The following is a 20805-nucleotide window of genomic DNA, read 5'->3' as shown; positions in this document are numbered from 1 at the left end:
CACAGGTCCTGAGCTCCTCATTCCTGGGTTCAGTTCTGAATTCCTGCTTCCAGTTCTAGCCTATTGCGACTCCATCTACCTCTGCCACACCAGTAACAGGGCTGGTGATTCCAACGGGTCTCGGCTGAACTTGCTAGCAGCGATGCTGGGACCCAGACTGCAACCTGATGCACAGACATGTCAGGTAAGGCAATTCCTTGCTTACGAGGAATAGCACGTGGCAGTCCTTTCTTCCGGTGCCGGAGACGCACTGGAAGCCGCTGCACTCAGGGCCTGGGAGCATCCGCATCTTCACTAGACCACAGGGGCCTTATTTTCTGATGCCGGGGATTGGCAGCATATCTGCTGCCATGAGGCCAGCATACCCGGCTTGCTGATGCAGCTTAGGGGAGGTAGGCGCTCCCCTGGCAGCTCCTACCCTGACCCGGACTCAGTCCCTACATCTGAGTTGCTCCCCCGACCCTCCACATGTATTTGAGATGCTCACTACCAGAGTGCTGCTGTCCCCTGTGCCGGTTTCATGTAAATCATGTATGGCCTATTTGTCCCCTCAGGATTAAAAGGATGGCTTGTGTGTTGTCTGTTATAAAGAGCCACCTCACCAGTCCAATTTACCTTTCCCTGGACAAGAGCCACCTTGGGTATCCTCTTTGTCCCAGGTAACAAAGCAGTTTGTGGATGGCTATTCCCACAATGCCTCCTTGGATGGAGTGTACACAGCATGCTATGTTTGCACCTCCTATCCATCCTTTCTGGAAGGATGTTTATGGCCATTCTAGTCAGAGTATGGCACCATCTAATGTTGAATGCAGACTGGTAGTTACTAAGACGCCTAAGCGCAAATTATCTTTTTATCAGTCTGCCCATCATTTTGATTCAGACTCATCATCAAAGGAATCAGATGATGCACAGGGTTCCTCTCCAGGGTCTAGCATGGGGGAGGAGGATCATCGATCCACAGTGGATGTTTCTTCTTTGGTGATGGCGGTTAAATCAATCCTAGATATTCAGGATGATGAACCAGCTTATAGAAAGAAGACTCTAGTGTTTAATCACCCCCGGAAGGTGGACAAAATGGCGTTCCTGTCTGAACAGCTTACTGAGCTTATGGATGAAGCATGGGGTAACCCGGACAAATGGTTTTATGTGAATAAAAGAATAACTTCGTTGTATCCTTTCCCAGCTTCTGTATGTACTAGGTACTCCTACTGTTGATGCTCATGTGACATATTTAATTAGAAATGCTACATTGCCTATTTTGTCAGCATCTTCTCTGAAGGATTCCACAAAGAAAAATTGATGCATGTCTTAAGGCAATATTTTCATCATATGTAGCTGTTACTCTTCTAGCTATGGCTGGAGCCTGGGTAGCCCAAGCTGTTGAAGAATGCTTGGGGGCATTGGAAGATTCTCTACCAGATGCTACCAGAGAACAGATGATGTATATCTCCCACATATGGGAAGCGGCTTCCTATCTGGGAGGAGCGGCAGTAGATGCTGGAATTTTGGGTTCTAAAGCATCAGCAGCTTCAATAGTGGCACGCAGGGCCCTTTGGTTAAGGTCCTGGAAGGCTGATACAAGATCAAAGAAGGCACTGAAAGTCTTACCTTTCTATGCACCATTAAAAGAACCACAGAAAAAATAACTATCATGGTTACAACCTAAACCTAAAGGTTCACATAAGTGTGGAGGTGTAAAATGCACTACCTGTAATCACTTGGATAGAAAAACTACCCACATTGCTGGAACCAGTAGTGATAATCCATATGAAATAAAAAAACTTTATAAATTGTAACTCTTCCTATATTATATATCTTCTTACCTGTAGTTGCAACCTACGTTACATTGGAAGAACAAGAACACTTAAAGTTAGATTTATGGAACATCGAATAAATGTTCTCAATCATGTGCTGACACATAGTGTGTCCAAACACTTTATTGACTTCCGCAAAGGAGATCCCAAATCTCTGAAAATAACAGGTATAGAAAGAATTCCAGCTACCGTTAGAGGAGGAAACAGGTTTAAATTATTGTGTAGACAAGAAATATTCTGGATGTTTGAACTAGATACCGTACATTCCAAGGGGCTAAATGAAGCTATGGAATTAAATGTAGTATTATAGAGTTCATTTGAATATAAGGGTCTAGTATGTAAGGCTGATTTTCCCTAGACCTATCTTTGTCTATCAAAATCCACTACATTAGATTACACCCAAGGGATTTTTCTTACGAATTTATTCCCACAAGTAGTGATCAGATAATATATTCTATATGATGCTAAAAGAATTTTTTTTTAAATTATTAACACTATTTGTTCCTTATGTCTTACCTATATTCTATTAAACATGTATAATATTATGGTTATATCTTATATCTCTATCTAACTGGTTTGTCAATTATATGATCAGTATACACCTTGGGATTATCAAACCAAGGTGTTATGACAAGAATTGTACGAAGATTCTATTCATTTAGGTTAGGTTATGTATCTTTATTATGAAATATAATAACAATAATTACTATTTAAGAAGAGTTTAGTGACAGGCTATTCCCATTGCCAATAAAAACAGGTTGCACTTATAAGAGGTCAGCTAAATAATAATATATAAAGAAAATGTATACTTACCTTCACTGTATTACATATGTATCAATTAGGTATTATCAGCTCATGTCATGTGGGTTTGAAGATAATGTTTTTTCAAGAAGATATGAAAATGATCAGTATATATTGTATATATATATATATATATATATATATATAAGCTATGTAGCAAAGTTTTTTAGATACTATGCTGATGAATCAGATAGTCTAATTAACAACCAAACACTGTAACAAATAACGAGGTTTGGGGTCACATGACCACTGTCATCCATTACTTAGGTATGTGGGCAGCCTACGAATTAAGTCAGGCCCACATGATCATGTGTTATTAGGTATCTATGGGTTGGGTTGTATTCAAATTATCTATGTATGTGGACTCCTTGCCTCCTCGAGATGTGTCTCTCCTCAGACCTTCCCTCCATTATCCTAGGTGACTTCAATATTCCAATTGATATCCCCACAGAATCCTCTGCCTCCAAACTCCTCTCCCTCACATCGTCACTTGGTCTCTCCCAATGGACCTCCTCACCCTCCCATGTGAGTGGCCATCTGCTTGATCTGGTATTCACACACCGTTGTGATATTTCTGACCACCTCAATTCCCCATTCCCTCTTTCTGACCATCACCTTCTCTCTTTTAACCTGTCCCTCTCTCCTTCCCCTCCTCTACCTCCAAAAGCCTCCATTACTAAGCGTAACATTGACACTATCGACACAGGTTCCTTTTCTTCCCTGCTTGACTCACTTCTCTCCCCTATCCTCTCTCTCTCCTGCCCTGAACAAGCCGCCTCCCTATACAATGCCTCCCTTACTTCTACTCTGGACTCTGTTGCCCCAGCGATCACTATTCACACTCGCAGATCTACTCCTCAACCCTGGCATTCCAAATGCACCAGATACCTGCAAACGTGTTCTCGAACTGCCGAGCGACAATGGAGAAGATCACGCTCTAAGGCAGATTTTCTCCATTTCAAATTTATGCTCTCATCCTATAGTGCTGCGCTCTCCCTCTCTAAACAGCCATACTTTAAGAACCTCATCTCCTCTCAGTCCTCTATACCCCAGCGTCTCTTCACTACTTTCAAATCCCTCCTTCGCCCACCCCCTCCTCGTCTCCCCTCCTTGCTCACTGCCCTTGACGTTGCTACCTACTTTACATCTAAAATTGATTCCATACGTCAGGACATCATATCCAATCAGTCCCCCAGCTCTCCACCTCCTCCTTTCCCTAGTCACCCCTCCCCATCAACTTTACCAACTCTAACATCCTTCTCCCCTGTATCTGGAGAGGAAGTCATGGCCCTCATCCGGTCCTCCCCCCCTTCCACCTCCCCCCTTGATCCCATCCCCTCCCGCCTCCTCCGCTTCCTTTCTCTCTCAGCCTGCTCCCATCTTGCCCACCTCATTAACCTCTCCCTCTCATCAGGCACTGTTCCTTCTGCATTCAAACATGCCCTTGTCTCCCCCATTCTTAAAAAACCTACCCTTGATCCTAACCTTCTTTCTAACTACCGTCCCATCTCTCTCCTCCCCTTTGCCTCCAAACTCCTTGAGCGGATTGTCTACAACCGCCTTACCACTTTTCTTTCCTCCCACTCCCTCCTTGACCCTTTTCAGTCTGGCTTCCGTTCTCTCCACTCCACTGAAACTGCCCTCACAAAAGTCAGCAATGACCTCCTTGCTGTCAAATCCCAAGGTCACTACTCTCTTCTCATTCTCCTTGATCTCTCTGCTGCTTTTGACACTGTGGACCACCCTCTCCTGCTGAATATCCTTCACTCCCTTGGTCTACGTGAAACTGCCCTCTCCTGGCTGTCATCCTACCTCTCTGACCGATCTTTTTCAGTTTCCTCTCACGACTCCTCTTCCCCTCCACAGCCTCTTACAGTAGGTGTTCCCCAAGGTTCTGTTCTTGGTCCTCTCCTATTCTCCCTCTATACTTCCTCTCTAGGTGAACTCATCAGCTCTTTTGACCTCCATTATCATCTCTATGCTGATGATACTCAAATCTACCTTTCCTCCCCTGATCTCTCCCCCTCTCTTCTGACTCGTATCTCCAACTGTCTCTTCCTGGATGTCCCAGCGATTTCTTAAACTTAATATGTCTAAGACAGAGCTAATCATCTTCCCACCCTCCCACATCACCTCACTTCCCACTATTTCTTTATCAATTGATGGAATAACTATCTCATCTAGTCCCAAGGTGCGCTGTCTTGGAGTTATCCTGGACTCATCCCTCTCCTTCAAACCACATATCCAGAACCTTTCACAGTCCTGTCGTTTCCATCTCAAAAATATTTCTAAGATCAGACCCTATCTCACCCAGGATGCTACTAAAACCCTCATACACTCACTGGTCATCTCCAGATTGGACTATTGTAACCTCCTCCTATCTGGCCTCCCCAAATCCCATCTCTCTCCTCTCCAGTCTGTCCTCAATGCTGCTGCACGGCTTATCTTCCTCTCCAAACATTCTGTATCTGCCTCCCCTCTCCTACAAGCCCTACACTGGCTCCCCTTCCCTTTCAGAGTCCAATTTAAGGTTCTCACGCTCGCTCACAAAGCCCTCACCCAATCTTCTCCCATATACATCTCTGATCTCATCTCCCTTCACGCTCCTCTCCACCCTCTTCGCTCAACTAATGCATGCCGCCTTTCATGCCAGCTGATTACTTCCTCCCACTCCCGCCTCCAAGATTTTGCCCGCACTGCTCCCCACCTCTGGAACTCTCTCCCACTACGCATCAGACTCTCCACCTGTTTGCAATCCTTCAAATGGGCTCTCAAGACCCACTACTTCATCAAAGCCTTCCAGCTATCATTCTAACTCCTTGCTACATGCTCATTCGTCCCCATCTACCCCATCTGTGTCAACCCAGTTTGTCTTCCCCCACCTTTTTAGAATGTAAGCTCTCACGAGCAGGGCCATCTACCCTCTTGTGCTTCTCCTTACTATAGTGTCATTTACTTCTTACTCACCACTAGGGCACCTAACACTTGGTTGCTTATGCTCTGTTGCTTATCTGGGTGATATGGTCACTAATGTAGCAATATATATTATCCATGTCCTGTATTGTATTGTTCTGTAAGTCACTTGTATACAATTTGTTTTTGTACTTTGTAAGGCGCTGCGGAACACTTGTGGCGCCATATAAATAAATGCTAATAATAATAATAATAATAAGGATAGGATGGCATTGTGAGTCTGCATGTGGGGATAAATTAATTCCCCTGGAAATTTTGGCAGACGTGGTCACGTGACTAAATGTGCGGTCACGTGGCTAAATGTGCCATTGATAAACAAATGGGTAATGTGACTGAGCACCGATGACGCAATGGAGCGGGACTCAATCCCTCCCAGCTAAGCTCCATGTGAGACATTGCCCGGTCACGTGGCTCAATGTTTACTTTCTATTGAGAAGCCTTTTCCTAAACAGAACAGTGAGGTAAATCATTTAATTAATTATTTATTGAAGTAATGATAATTATTTCTTACTAAGCAACACCAGATGGGTCTGTCTTCTACAGATAAGTTTTGTGATTACTTGAACAGAATATACTAAGATCTTTATTGATGTTAAATGGAACGGATTGCGCACTACAAGTGTTTGCAATTTTAGACTGGGTATATAAACACCTACAACAGTACAGATCATTATCCTTTGATAAAGCTGTGGGACACACAGGGAAACGCATCAAAGGCATTTCTGTACTGAACCTTTTCATTGCAATGGGACTTTTGCCCTATTTCTACACACTGGACCAAGCCTCCAAACAGTACTTTGGCTATTACGCTTCATTTACAGCGAACAATCAACTTTTTCCACGCAGCAATCTCATCCACAAGGCTCATTCACAACAAGGGACTATCATCTTGCAGGATTGCTTTCTGCTAAATACCCTGACTGATTGGACCATAGTGGTAATTATACGAGACTGTGACATCATCCACTCCATATGTGTGATTTTATATCATCATTTGCCAGTACAGAGAGGCAATTACTAGGGAAAGGTGTATGTTGTACAAACAGTTAATTTCCCAGATGCTACTCAAAATACAGCAATAATCCTATCTGTGTTACTCTACATACGATGACAGAGATTTATCCAGCTTCCTAATGAGGAAATTATCTTATGATTTTATTCTATTGCATGATTTTATATCAGCTGTGTTTTAATAAATGTGCTTTTTTTCACCTAACACAATCCGTTCAGTACATATATGATATTTATCTATTATTTCAGCACTGTATTTCCATCTTTCATCTACATATTTGAGGTTTGACCAGCCTCCTTTCTTACAGCTGCTTCAGAAAAACAATCCTCCGCAGCGCCTGCATCAGAACCACTTGTTAGTTCTCAACCTTGCATGTAGCTATGGCTGGAGCCTGGGTAGCCAAAGCTGTCGAAGAATGCTTGGGAGCATTGGAAGATTCTCTACCAGATGCTACCAGAGAACAGATGATGTATATTTCCCACATATGGGTAGCGGCTTCCTATATGGGAGGTTCGGCAGTAGATGCTGGAATTTTAGCTTCTAAGGCATCAGCAGCTTCAATAGTGGCATGCAGGGCCCTTTGGTTAAGGTCCTGGAAGGCTGATACAAGATCAAAGAAGGCGCTGGAAGTCTTACCTTTCTATGGAAAGGTACTTTTTGGAGCAGAGTTAGATAAAATAATAGCTACTCTGGCAGCTTCAAAGTCAGCAGGTCCTCCATCTATGGCAATTATAAAGTCTAGGCAGGTTTCTTTTCAGTCCTTCCATTCTCAGGGATGAGCAAAGGAACAGTCTTCCTCTAGGTCAACTAATTTTCGCAAGACAACATGGTGACATAATAAAGGGGCCTATCCATTAGGCGACCTGAAAAACTGAACGTCTAGCGTTTAATCCTTCAGGTCACCATTTGCAGTGCCAGCACTGAACGGCGTTCACTGAATGTCATTCAGTGCAGGAGACTGCCCACCTATCTGCAAACATGTGGAACCTGACGATCATTATCAGGTTGACGAGCATGTTCCTCAGATAGTCAGGGTTGGCAAGGACCCAGCATGCATGCGCATCGCTGGTCCTTGCCGGCTATCCATTAGCTGACTTTCTGAACAATCCGACCAAAACCTCCTGGTTTTTGGTCGGTCGTTCAAAAAGTCTTTTAATGGATAGTCCCCTTAAGAGGTCTGGCCCGACAAGACATCCAGCTTCTAAACCGGATGACAAACCCTTGGCCTGATGGGGCGGACCTCCTCTTGTGGAATCCCAGGGTGGGAGGCCGACTTCTTCAGATTGCAGATTATTGGCATCAAACAACAACAGATGCCTGGGTCCAAGAAGTGGTCTCTCAAAGGTATGCCCTCACTTTCAGAAGGCATCCTCCCCAGAAGTTTTGTTTACACAGATCCTCCATCAGATGCGGTCAAGGCATTGGTTTTTCAGGAATCCCTTCACTCCCTGCTGCAGGCAGGGGTAATAGTCCCGCTTCCTGTGTCACAACAGGGAAGGGGTTATTATTCAATCTATTCCTTGTTCAGAAACCGAATGGGGCTCATCGTCCTATACTAAATCTAAAAACCCTCAACAGGTTTATCCTTGTACCAAAGTTTTGTATGGAAACTCTCCAATCAATTATTTTGGCAGTGGAGCTGGGGGATTACAAGTTTTCACTGGACATTCGGGATGCATATCTGCATGTTCCTATTACATCATCCCACCAACAATGTTTATGGTTTGCTGTCCTTCAGCAACATTACCAATTTCAGGCTCTACCCTTTGGCCTATCTACTGCTCACCAGGTATTTACCAAAATAATGGCAGTCATGACGGCCTATCTCAAGCATCAGGGAGTCAGAATACTGCCATATCTGGATGACCTTCTAATATTGGGCAGACTCCGGTTGTTTTACAAAAACATCTTCAACTGACCATAGCCTGCATACAAAATCACAGCTGGATCATCAATTGGAAGAAATCATCACTTTTTTCCAACACAGCAGATGGTACATCTGGGAGCTCTTTTGGATTCTTGGGCACAAACGGTGTTTCTGCCTGAGGACAAGATTGTGCCCTATCATTGCAAGTACGCAAGTTGCTACACAAGCAATGGGTATCCATTCTGTTAACAATGCAGGTCCTGGGATCAATGGTCTCCACCTTCAATGCTCAGTTTCATTCCAGGCCTCTGCAAAAATTGATTCTCCCCAAGTGGAATGGACAGTATTATCTAATAAGGTCCCAGAGGATCATTCTCACTCCAGAGGTTCATCACTCCCTCCTGTGGTGGCTGAGAAAGGATCCTCTGAACAAAGCACTTGTCATGGCACAGGACCTGCTCCAGGGCAAGCCGTTCCAGATCCAGTATGACAAAACGACTACGGTGGCCTACCTCAATCATCAGCGAGGCACAAGAAGTTATCTCTTCTACATGCAGAGTCTCTGATTTGGCAGCGCTTTCTTGTCACTCCACATTTTTGATTTTTCACCAGGATAAAGCTGTTCTTCGTACAAGGGAGGGTTACCTTCCTAAGGTAGTGTCCCCTTTTCATGTGAATTAAGAAATTGTAGTTCCAGCTTTTCAGGCTCCAGATCTTTCTGTAGGTGAAGCCTCCCTGGATGTAGTTCATGCTCTCCGCATTTATGTGGAGCGTACAAACTCTGTTAGAAAATCAGATGCTCTTTTTGTATTGTATGGTTTTCACAAACGAGGATGGCCAGTTAATGAGCAGACTCTGGTGAGATGGCTACGCATAACTATCTCTCAAGTGTACACACAGGCTGATCTCCCTGTCCAAAGCACAGTGACAGCACATTCTACTCGGTTTGTAGGGCCATCTTGGGCATTTAGTTGTGTTGCCTCTGCTGTGTAAGGCAGCCAAGTGGTCTTCTGTCCATACATTTCTTAGGTTCTATGCCTATGATACTTTTGTCTCTCAGGATGCTTCCATTGGGCAAAGTGTTCTCCTTTCTGCTCAGGAGCGTCCCCCACCCTAGGGGAACTGCTTTAGGACATCCCCATGGTATACCTGTGGATCCCTATGGACCCTGAAGAAGAAAATTTGAGTTTTAGTAGACTTACCTAGATAACTCCTTTTCTTCGAACTCCATAGTGTCCACAGGGCTTCCACCCTGACACACCTGGTTATATGGGTAATTTTTTCTTTCGGTCATGGATTCCCTCATCTTGTATAAGAGTGTTTCTGGTGTACAATTGCTCTTCCTTATCCTCTTTCCTTCTCCTGCCTTGAGGCTTGTTAACAAAAGTGAAGGCCTGTGGCTAGGGGTGTGGTATATATGGGTGAGGACCCGAGGCATCCTGGGAGCTGAAGCTTTAACTATTTGGTGCCTGGATTTCTCCAACCATAATATCCCCCATGGTATCCTTGTGGACCCTATAGACCTCGGAGAAAAGGAGTTATCTAGGTAAGTGTGCCATAACACTAATTTTTCCTAGATTAGCAGAAGACTTATCAAAGCCTCCAGTTTTTGCTTCACCCTGATTCAGCTATGAGTCGGCAAAAATGCTGGAAACAAGCCTTTTTGAAGTTTACTAACTAGACCCCTCTGTCTTTTTAAAGTTTAACAATTGAAGTTTTGTTATGACCAATTCAAAGAGTGTAATCTCCCAATGCGGCCCTCTGACTAGAAAAGTTTGCGCACTCATGATCTACACAGTGTGATGTGAGATTTTTTCTTTAGCTATTGAAACAAAATACTGCTCTAAGGAATTCACTGAATGATTCTTGTTGTGGAATTATTAAGATGGTGGTTGTCTCACTTACTTTATGAAGGCATTTCCATTTATAGAAGTTTATTTTTATTATCACATTCTTTTTTTATATAAAAGGGATTTAAACTGGTCTTACAAAACTAATTGTCATTTAAGGTCTGATTCAAAGTTAGCCGTACGCCTGTTTGCAGAGCCTATCTTGTGTGTTTTTGCACTGCATATGCTCCATAATCAAGGTATGCAACTATGATGATACATTTCAATTCACATCTCCACTTGCAACTGTAGATGCTAAGCTAGATCGTAATTTTATGTTCTCACATAGGTCGTGATGTTTGCAGTATCAGCCATCTGTGTAAGCCTTAGCTTACTCAGAATGGCTACATTCTGCTCGCTTGAGAGACCAGTAAATCTGTGTAGAAAGACAGACACTGGCCTCGGGACTCTCAGAAAACTCACAGAAAACTGTCCCGACACCTAATTTCTGGAAACACAGGAAGGGCCACCCTGTCCCCATCCCCAAAAAGGGGACTGAGAGAGAAAGTGGAGAGAGATAAAGTATAAACCAATCAGCTACTAAATGTAATTTTACAGACTGTGCTAGAAAAATGACAGTTTGAAGCTGATTGGTTGTTACAGTATGAGCAACGTCTCCACTTTTTCTCTCTACAAGATTTCATAAATCTTTCCATATACTATATACCTTATATCTTGATTTGGGAACACACTAACTGGAGTACCTGGAAGCAGAAAGATTGTTCTATGCACACTGATATTGTTAAGGGGATGGGTACAGGAAGACAGGGCTCGGGATCCTGGCTATAAGAATCCAAACAGTGTTGGTCGGGGTATGCAGTCGGGAAGCTGGCGGACCTAATCCAGACAGCTGGCTTCCCGACTGTCATATCCCGGCAAGTGTCTAAAGACAGTCGTCGAAATGCCGATGGCTGTCATTAGACATATGCCGGGAGCCCAACGCCTGGCATCCCGATCGAAGGGATGCCGAGCACCGAGCGAGGATAGCCACGGGGGAGGGGGGGGTTAGGTTAGGTTTAGGGTTCCTGGGGAGAATGAGGGATTAGGTGGTAAATCATACCGATTCCGCTGGTCGGTATCCTAACCATCCCCCTCTCCCTACCATAACCCTACCTTTGCAGTGTCTGAACCTAACCTCTCCGCTAGTGCCTAAACCTAACCTCCCTCCACCCCACCCCCTAAACCTAACCCTCTCCCCTTAGGGCCTAACCCTCTCCCTCCCCTTAGTGCCTGACCATAACCCCTAATGATAACCCTTCCCCAACCTTGCTACTTACCTTCGGGATTCCGGCAGGTGTCGGAAATCTGGCACCAGCATTCTGAGCGCCGGATTCCCTGTGCTCGGGATATTGACTGCATCCCATTGTTAAGTTATCCATATTGGAGATATGAAAAAGAGTTGTGCAGACCCAGCAAGTCTAGAGGCAAAATTGTTTATTCTAGCCAAGAGGCATGCTTTTCAATCCCAGTCAAACAGGAGATAGCTGCCCTTGCTTGGCTGAGACAAATACAGGAATGTTAACTTCTGATACTGATATTCCCAGGAAATGGGAAGAAGCCTAATTCTTCACAACATGGGTTTATTCCTAAACTGTACTCTCAGAAATTGTACATGATTATGCATTACTTGCACTTGTGTATCTGCTTGTTTGATTATTTAAGTAAATACAGAAGATAATTAGGGTTGACTAGTATTAATGTGATTTTTAGCCTGACTGTGCAGTGCTGCAGAATACGGGATTGGGTACAGGATGCCGATGCTACTTTCACTTTTTCCAACATTTGAATTTAATTTCAAAATCTCATCTCTTAAAATAAAATATTGTATTTTCATTTGGGAACAATACAGGAAGCCTGGGATTACCCAGTCTGTATTAGCTAAGAAAGCCCACAAAAAGTATTCCCCCAGCACTCAGAATGAAATCAGCAATAAGATTTGAAAAACTACATGGTGGTAGATAATTCAGAGATCTCAGTTGCATATATTTGCAAAGATAGGGCTAAGCCTCCGGGCCGCGTCACGGCGTCTCTGATACCGGAGGTCCCTATCACTTGGTCAGAATCTGGGGTGCAGAACCCCAAAAAAGCCGGCGATAGCCAGCCACCCCAGCGAAGCACACCAGTGAGAGACTAAAGTGTTAGTATAGGATTAAAGGAAAAACTATGTGTTAATAAGTGAAGGTGTAATTAAAAAGCTAAGAAAAATATATATACATACACAAAATATATTAGAAAGCGTAAAAGTGCTAAATAAAGTGTTAATGTGTGCCTCACCAGAGCAGCCCAGCCACACCAACCCCAAGGGGCACCGCACCCCAAACTCATCCCCAAAAACTGATAACTATATCCAATTTGGGTAATAATTGCCCAATATAAGGCCACATGATAATGGCACATACAAATATACCTGAATTGAGAGCTAGCTTACCTTGGAGTCACCCCTAAGTCCTCCTAATGGCACTACAAGAACCAGCACACCCTCCTAACGCTGGTCCCATCTATGCCTCTCAATACAGAAATACAAGTTGGAAGCTGCTCAATCACTTCAGTAATATCACTCAGGTGCATGTAAGGGAGGGGTTAGTCTATACAAGAAACAACAAAAAGTATTCCCCCAGCACTCAGAATGAAATCAGCAATAAGATTTGAAAAACTACATGGTGGTAGATAATTCAGAGATTCAGAGATCTCATCCCCAAAACTGATAACTATGGCCCTCATTCAGAGCCGTTCGCTATTTGCGGTCGTTCGTTCAAAAACAAGGGGTGGCTATTCAAATGATCCGTTCGCACATTGCAGTCTGTTCACACCTCTAAGTCTGAACGAGCGAACAAAACATACGCTCGTTTATTTGATAAAAACGCCCCCTGGCCGCTCGCACCATACGTCATGTCCGCTATTTATTAGATTAATCGAGTACATCGTACAGCGTATGAACTGCTCGCTATTCTTGTGGTTGGTTTTTTCAACCGCTATTTTGCGAGCAGTTCTGAGTTTAAAAAAACCAAGTGACGTGGTCAATGACGCTGCTGGATTAATTATGCACACCCTTAAAACGCCCGCTGTGTGTACCACATGTGTTGTGAACTAAAGAAGTTATAATACCAATGTATGATGATATAATTAGTTTACACCATGTTATCCTACGTTAATATGAGTCACGCGGTTATGTAGAAACTCTGTTGTCAATTGAAACCCACACCTGTCAAGATTGTATCCATGTGAAGAAACATTTGTAGCACAGCTACCATATCAGCAATTTATTCAATCACAGTACGATACAATCACAGTATGATTTGTATGCTAGCTCACCATATATTAGTAATAGATCTGAAGGGTACTCACAATGCGTAAGAGACCTTATGAATATACCTATGTTTGAGATGAGCTTAGCTTACAGTGGGATTTCACCCACATTGTGGTTAATTTGATGTCACTATTCTGCAAGAATATTGTGAATTAATTTCATTAAATCTCTACTTATTCCAATTAATATTGCTCTCATGAGGTCTATAACCAATTAATAGACACAATATATAATTACATCAACAGTGGAGCGATTCACAGTGAATAACTATATAGTGGCAATAAGCACACATGTTAAATAATATGCATTAATTGGATAAAATATTATGTTGAGATAGTAAGTGAATAATAAAATCTTCCATAATATAATAATTGAGATTTCTCAATTTGCCTGTACATCAGGACAAAGACATAAAGATTTTTTTCACTTACCTAATGTCCAATTAAAATTATTTACAATCAACACCTGCATGTATATGTGACATCTTGACTCTGAGTTTCACCCATATAATGACTCAGGAATAATAATACAGTCACACAGCAAGGGATTTATTTAATTTTTATTTTTCACGTATTTCAGTTATCTTCACATTCTTTATATTATTATTTTTTCTACTTTTAACCTCTATTTCGCTGGCTATGTCCCATGTTGGGGCATTTTAATGTATATCCATTAAAGATTGATTTTTATTTTCTATATACATTTTTGTGCGCCATACTGTAGACAACTTTTTCTTTCCCCCTTTTTGGGTTTTTTTGAATATATAGGGAGCAGGAGGCCACCAGGTGACCCGAATCTCCGCAGTACAGACAGAGGTTTTTTTGCATCCTTCTCTGATGTTCCTCTTTGGAGAGATGGGTTTGGGTCACCTGCATGGGCTCCTCATCTATAGGAGGATGGGATGGATGGGTAGGCAAGGGAGACATAAATGACCTTTGCCAGTCAGTTCTGTGCTTTTCAGCCTGATGTACTCTGAAGCGTAGGTCAATTTTGCTGCAGAGTGAGATCATATAATTTAAATTGGTAGGAAGCTCACGGGTAATCAGATCATCTTTTAATCGGTCGGACAGACCATGCCAAAAGGCTGAGGTGAGGGCCTCCTCATTCCACTTAAGCTCTGATGCCAAAATTTTAAACTGTACAGCATATTGGCTGACAGGACGGGTTCCTTGTCTCAGGGTCATGATGCTGGACGATGCTGACACTGTGCATTCAGGTTCATCGAAAATCCTCCTGAATGAATTTACAAAGTCTGTATAATTATCCAGCAGCGAGTCTGAATGCTCCCAGAGTGGGGAGGCCCAATCCAGAGCCGAGCCGGTCAGCAAGGACATGATGGTTCTAGCGGTGGGGAAGTTATCAGGTTGTAATGTAAAGTGTATTTCACACTAATTTAAAAAAACACGACAGAGCTTAGGATTGCCGTCAAATTTGCTTGGCATGTGTAGATGTAGAAGTGGGGATACCCTGGTCCCTGCATTACCAGGCACAGGAGGTGAAGTTGCTGATACCCCAGGGGTGATTAACGAGGTTTGCAGTGTATCTTGGCGTTTAGACATCTCCTGTAGGAACTGGGCCATTTGATGTTGCATAGCTTCTAGGTTTTCTAAATGACTAGCAATACAGCGAAATAAATCCACTCCAGACTCCTGTTCCGTGGCCGAATCCATGGGGCCAGTGCAAACTGTGTGGTTCTGAATTTGTTGTGGACCAAGGGTGGTGATAGGAGCAGACACAGAAGCAGACTTAAATGAAAAAGTGGAGTTAGTAAAAAGAGACTTAGAAGACATTGGAATGGTAAATAAAAAGTCCAGGTATAGCACTAAAGTGCACTTGATAACTGTAGTGGGGTTAATGGAGAAATGTCCAGATAGTTACAGGCAGGAACAGTCCAGTATACAAATATGGAAAGTTGTAACAGAATGCAGATATGATGAGCTGTAACTGAATGCAGGAATGATGAGCTGTAACGAATGCAAGTATGGTAAATGAAGTCCAGCTGGGAGTGAAGGGAGACAAGGTGCAGGGAACAGCAGGTTTAGGTACTCAGGTAGGTGAAAGGTTTGTGGAGGGTGCAGGGTAAATCCAGCAGGTTGGAGCAGGCAAGGTTCAGGCTAGTAGCGTAACAGACAGGCAGGCAGGTAAGGCACTGGCAAAGGAAGGAAGGCTCTGGACCTTCCTAAATACTCAGTGCCGCACTGTGACTAGCTGGAATGAGCACATGACTACCAGGATTGGACAGCCGGAATCACATGGCTGCAGGCAAGATGGCGGTGCCCATGCTAACAGAACGGAAACACCGCCAGACCTCACCAGGTCTAGTGACGATATGTCCATGAACCATGTGCAGCCAATGCCCCTCGCCAAACACCAGCACCGCTGCCAGAGACCCCCCGCCATAATGACCTCACAGGTAATACCCCGTGACTACTATGCCGAGAAACTCTGGCCGTGACACTTACTCATAGAAACCAATCATCTCCTACCTATCATTTTATAAAATGTACTTGATACTCTACATGCTACCTTGAAGCTGATTGGTTGCTATTGGCAACTTCTCCACTGGTTCACTTCTACACTCTTTTCACTGCTTGATGCATCAACCTCTCAATCCATGTTCATATTTGTGCAAAGCTTTGCAATAAATCACCCTTTATGATAACAGATGATCTGGACAGACATCAACAATAGTGACTTTTGGTAAGTATGCATAGTTCAAGTAATTTAAACCATTTTAAAAACATTTTTCTATGCAGCTAATTTTTCATTATTTAATTTAAATTACATTTTTGCAGCAATTATGACTGCTCCACCTTAAGTTCAAATGAGTGCAGTATGAAGCCTGAGCAGGAGTAGTTGTTACCTGTAGGTCAGTCTCCATATCCTCATAAACTTTGTCCAAGTGATCTGCACGATTCTGAAGTGTTACAGAGGCCTCATTGTAAGTTAACTCCCATGTCTTATAATCATGTTCTTCCACTTCTTTATAGGCCACACAGAGTGTTCTAAGGGTCTCTTCAGAAAATTCCTACGTGAGATCAGCGACATTGCAAAGTAAGATGACCTGTAACACTCACATAATATTACATTGAAGAACTTAAAGACAACCATGCAGATAGAACTCCCCTTCCCATGTAAATAATACACTTATGTCACACACTTTCCTTTATTCCCAGCATTCCACAGTGACTGCATGGTCTGAAGTGGTAATTGGTTTGATTCCTGCTAAATCTAAAGGTCATTGCTCAGTTGTAATTGTCCAGGACCTCTCTAATGCATTTCATACTGTTGACCACTCACTTTTCATACAAACACTGTACTGTCTAGGAACTCAGGGCCTGATTCAGACCCGCCCGTGAGCGCTCGCAAGCGGGTCGATGTTGCCGAAGTGCGCATGCGCATGACGGAGGCGGCTCCGTCGTGCGCATGCATGAGACCCGAATAACGACGGCCAAGCTGTCATTATGGATCTCGCACCAAAGGGGGCGTGCTGTTGATGGCGATTGACAGCATGCCCCCTTTGGTGGGCATGCCGGGGGCGTGGCTGCCCAGACAGAGGCGTTCCCATGGGAACGCCTACCGTCTGGGGCCGGCCCCACTGATATCACTAGTGATGTCAGTGGGAGTGCTTTTGGCTCTGATAGAGCCAAAAGCACTCCAGGACTTGTGGCAGCGAGACCCTACTGCAGGGTCTCGTCGCAACCATCATTTTGGCCGCTCGCTATAGCTGTGGGTGGTCACCCACAGCTATGTGAGCGGCCAGGAGGCCGCTCCAAAAAGGAGCAGGGATGGCCCTGATTCAGAGCGAGCGCTCTGTCAGAGCGTCCGGCTTTGAATCAGGGCCTCAGGTCACTGTCCTATCTTTGTCTGTATGTCTTTGTCTGGATCCACCTCCTCTCTTTCTCGAGCAGTTAGAGTACAACAAGGACTTTCTTGGAAAACTGATTCTATTTTGGATTTAAATATTATCTCTATGCAGCTGATATTTACATGTATTAATGATCTCCATATATCTCTCTATGAGGTCTATTTATGCACAATGGGCCTGATTCAGAGCCGGACGCAATTAGCGCTCGCTCGTCCAGAAAATAGGGGTGGCTATTCAAATCAACCGTTCGCTCTTTGCGGTCTGTTCACGTCTCTAGGTCTGAATGATCGAACAAAACTTGCGGTCGTTTTTTGAAAAAATACGCCCCCTGGCTGCTCGCATCCTTCGTCATGTCCGCTATTTATTAGATTAATCGAGTACATCGACCAGGGTATGAACTGCTCGCTATTCTTGGGGTTGGTTTTTGCTACCACAATTTTGCGAGCAGTTCTGGCTATAAAATAACCCAGTGACGTGGTCAATGACGCTGCTGTTTTAATTATGCACACCCATACATCGCCCGTTTTGACCTTTAAGCACGCCTGCGTTCGGATCTCCACTCCCCGTTTTCAAGCACCTTCCCCCGTTACCACCCACATACGCCTACTCCTGTCACTCAAATTATCAGGCATTCGCTACTTTGCGAGTACATGAATTTCGGCCGCACTGACTGGTTCGCGCATGCGTATAACGATGCGTATAACGCATGCACAGTTGGGCAAACATCGCTCGGAGCGAACGAGCGGCCGCTTACGAGCGGCTCTGAATCAGGCCCAATGTCCCAAAAATTACCTTTTTGTAATCATATTGTGGCAATAAGGAACATTTTTTGTTTTGCAACAATTGAACATAGGCCCTCATTCAGACCCACTCGCAAGCGGGCGCACGTACGTTAGGCGTACGTACAAAAATATTTAAATTCAATGGCTCGCTCGTATTTTCGTTCGCATCTAAAAATCCTCCCTAAGCTCTGACGACCCCTCCTCTAACTAACGAGCGTACGAAATAGCGAGCGTACATCCCCGAAATGGCTTGAAAGGAACGCACGCACACGTATAAACAGGAAGTGGCCTTGTCAGATGTCGATTACCTGCTCCTTTATTCTGCCTACCTCCATCAATCGTATCATGCCAATCAATGTATCAATTAGCTTAATTGTTTTTTTTTTTTCAACACAATGCAAGAAACTTTACTCTTGTCCGTGTTTGTGTTTACCCGCAGAATACGTACGGATGAAACATTCGCTTTTATTGTTCAAAAAACATGTGAACCACAATTAAACAATTGTACTATTGCTGTGGATCCCCGCATATTTCCCTGGGTTCATTTCTTTATTTAAATTTGCGTACGCATGTCACTGCATCAAGCCTATCCTAACTCTCCAGAGATTTCTGGCCCTGTCGAACACATGACTCATACACTAACCAATAAAATTGCTCCTGTTAATTTCCAAAATACATTAGCCAATCAGACAATTTTTACACACTTTATCAAAAATGATTTTTAAGAAAAACACCATTGCCATCATGAGAGCCTCCGCATTCACCAGGCGTGAGCTGCTGGTGCTTACGGAGGTCATGGATCGCCGGATCACCAGCCAGCCTCAACCCATGACCAACCGGCAGAAGCGCTCCGCGTATGCGGAGGTACGGTCCCGCCTGCGGTCCTTCGGCTCACGCCGCAACATCGGGCAGCTGGAGCGCAGGTGGTCCGACCTGCAACGGCGAACGCCCCGCTTGCTGGCATGCTTTCGCATGCAGATCCTGGCAAGTAAGTGTTATGTATTGTGGTTTTAATGTTTGTGTTTGTGGGGCAAACTGCGTGTGCATGTTTTCCTGTCTGTTCTATTTATTATTTGTACTCATATCTGCGTGTGCATGTTTTCCTGTCTGTTCTATTTATTATTTGTACTCCTATCTGCGTGTGCATGTTTTCCTGTCTGTTCTATTTATTATTTGTACTCATATCTGCGTGTGCATGTTTTCCTGTCTGTTCTATTTATTATTTGTACTCATATCTGCGTCTGCATGTTTTCCTGTCTGTTCTATTTATTATTTGTACTCATATCTGCGTCTGCATGTTTTCCTGTCTGTTCTATTTATTATTTGTACTCATATCTGCGTCTGCATGTTTTCCTGTCTGTTCTATTTATTATTTGTACTCATATCTGCGTCTGCATGTTTTCCTGTCTGTTCTATTTATTATTTGTACTCATATCTGCGTCTGCATGTTTTCCTGTCTGTTCTATTTATTATTTGTACTCATATCTGCGTCTGCATGTTTTCCTGTCTGTTCTATTTATTATTGGTACTCATATCTGCGTCTGCATGTTTCCCCTCTTTTTCTGATTTTTTAATTCTACTGCTATTTTTTTTGGTTTTATTTTTTATTATTTTTTTTTTTTTTGTTTGGTTGCCCGGATTTGTCCATAAACTAAACGCAATTTATTTGACATATTTTAGGGGGACAGCCAAGACTCCGCCGTCAACGTCGGCGTTCCCGCCCACTCTCCCCAACCCCCAGCCAACACTCCACCCCAAATCTTTCCCCTATTCCCCACTCCTCCCCATCCTTCCCAGACCCTCTCCCGGAAATGTCGGGCCTCCTTCCCCTCCGTCCCACTTCCCCCTCTCCTCCACCCACCCCTCTTCCAATTACCCCCTCCCCGGAGTCCAGCATAACTCCGCCCCATTCTTTGGGGAATGACGGATCCTCCGAGGAGGATCATGGAGGTTTGGCCGGAGCTCCCGATTTGTCTCCCGGTATGTTTTTTTAATTTTTTTTTTAAAGCACAAACTGTTTGTATGTAATCATGTGTCGTGCCTTTCTTCGTGTTTTTGTGGCTTGACTTTTGTTGATTGTGAAGGTTTGCCTTTACCTCTTCCTGGTGATTTAAGCATACACATATCATACCTGTGGGAATTTGTACCTAGGCCTTGTATTTTTGCCAGCCCACCCTTTTTATTTCTGTTTTTGGGTTTAGGAGTGATTTGGTTTTTTTTTTATGTTTTTCTGTGGATTCCCTATTGTTGTATTAACCCACACACTTTTCTCACCCACAGAGGAACAGAGGCGTCGGCAAGAGGTGGCGGATGTTGTGGGGCAGATGCGCCACCATGTAATCGGCCTTCTGGTGGCCCTCGACCGGCTGTCTGGCCTCCTTCGGCATTAGATTTTTTTTTTTTGTTCTATTTTCCAAATAAATTTATTAAGACAAATATACGTTGTGGCTCATTTTTAAAAACCAAAACCAAGATAGTTTAGCCTGACATAA

The 20805-nt window shown here is 43.7% G+C and overlaps 1 protein-coding gene across 1 annotated transcript in view; it reads right to left on the bottom strand.

Annotated features, from left to right (window-relative positions):
• The window catches only part of LOC148522184 (phospholipid-transporting ATPase IK-like), a 295966-nt gene that overhangs the window by 80133 nt on the left and 195028 nt on the right, over positions 1 to 20805 (bottom strand). Inside the window, 1 exon segment of the mRNA XM_088474278.1 lies at positions 16527 to 16691. Coding sequence (XP_088330404.1) covers positions 16527 to 16691 — 165 coding nt within the window.

Source organism: Taudactylus pleione, unplaced genomic scaffold, assembly GCF_031769625.1.
Source record: "Taudactylus pleione unplaced genomic scaffold, aTauple2 ptg000152l, whole genome shotgun sequence".
Classification (NCBI taxonomy): domain Eukaryota; kingdom Metazoa; phylum Chordata; class Amphibia; order Anura; family Myobatrachidae; genus Taudactylus; species Taudactylus pleione.
This window is presented reverse-complemented; position numbering and strand designations above follow the sequence as displayed.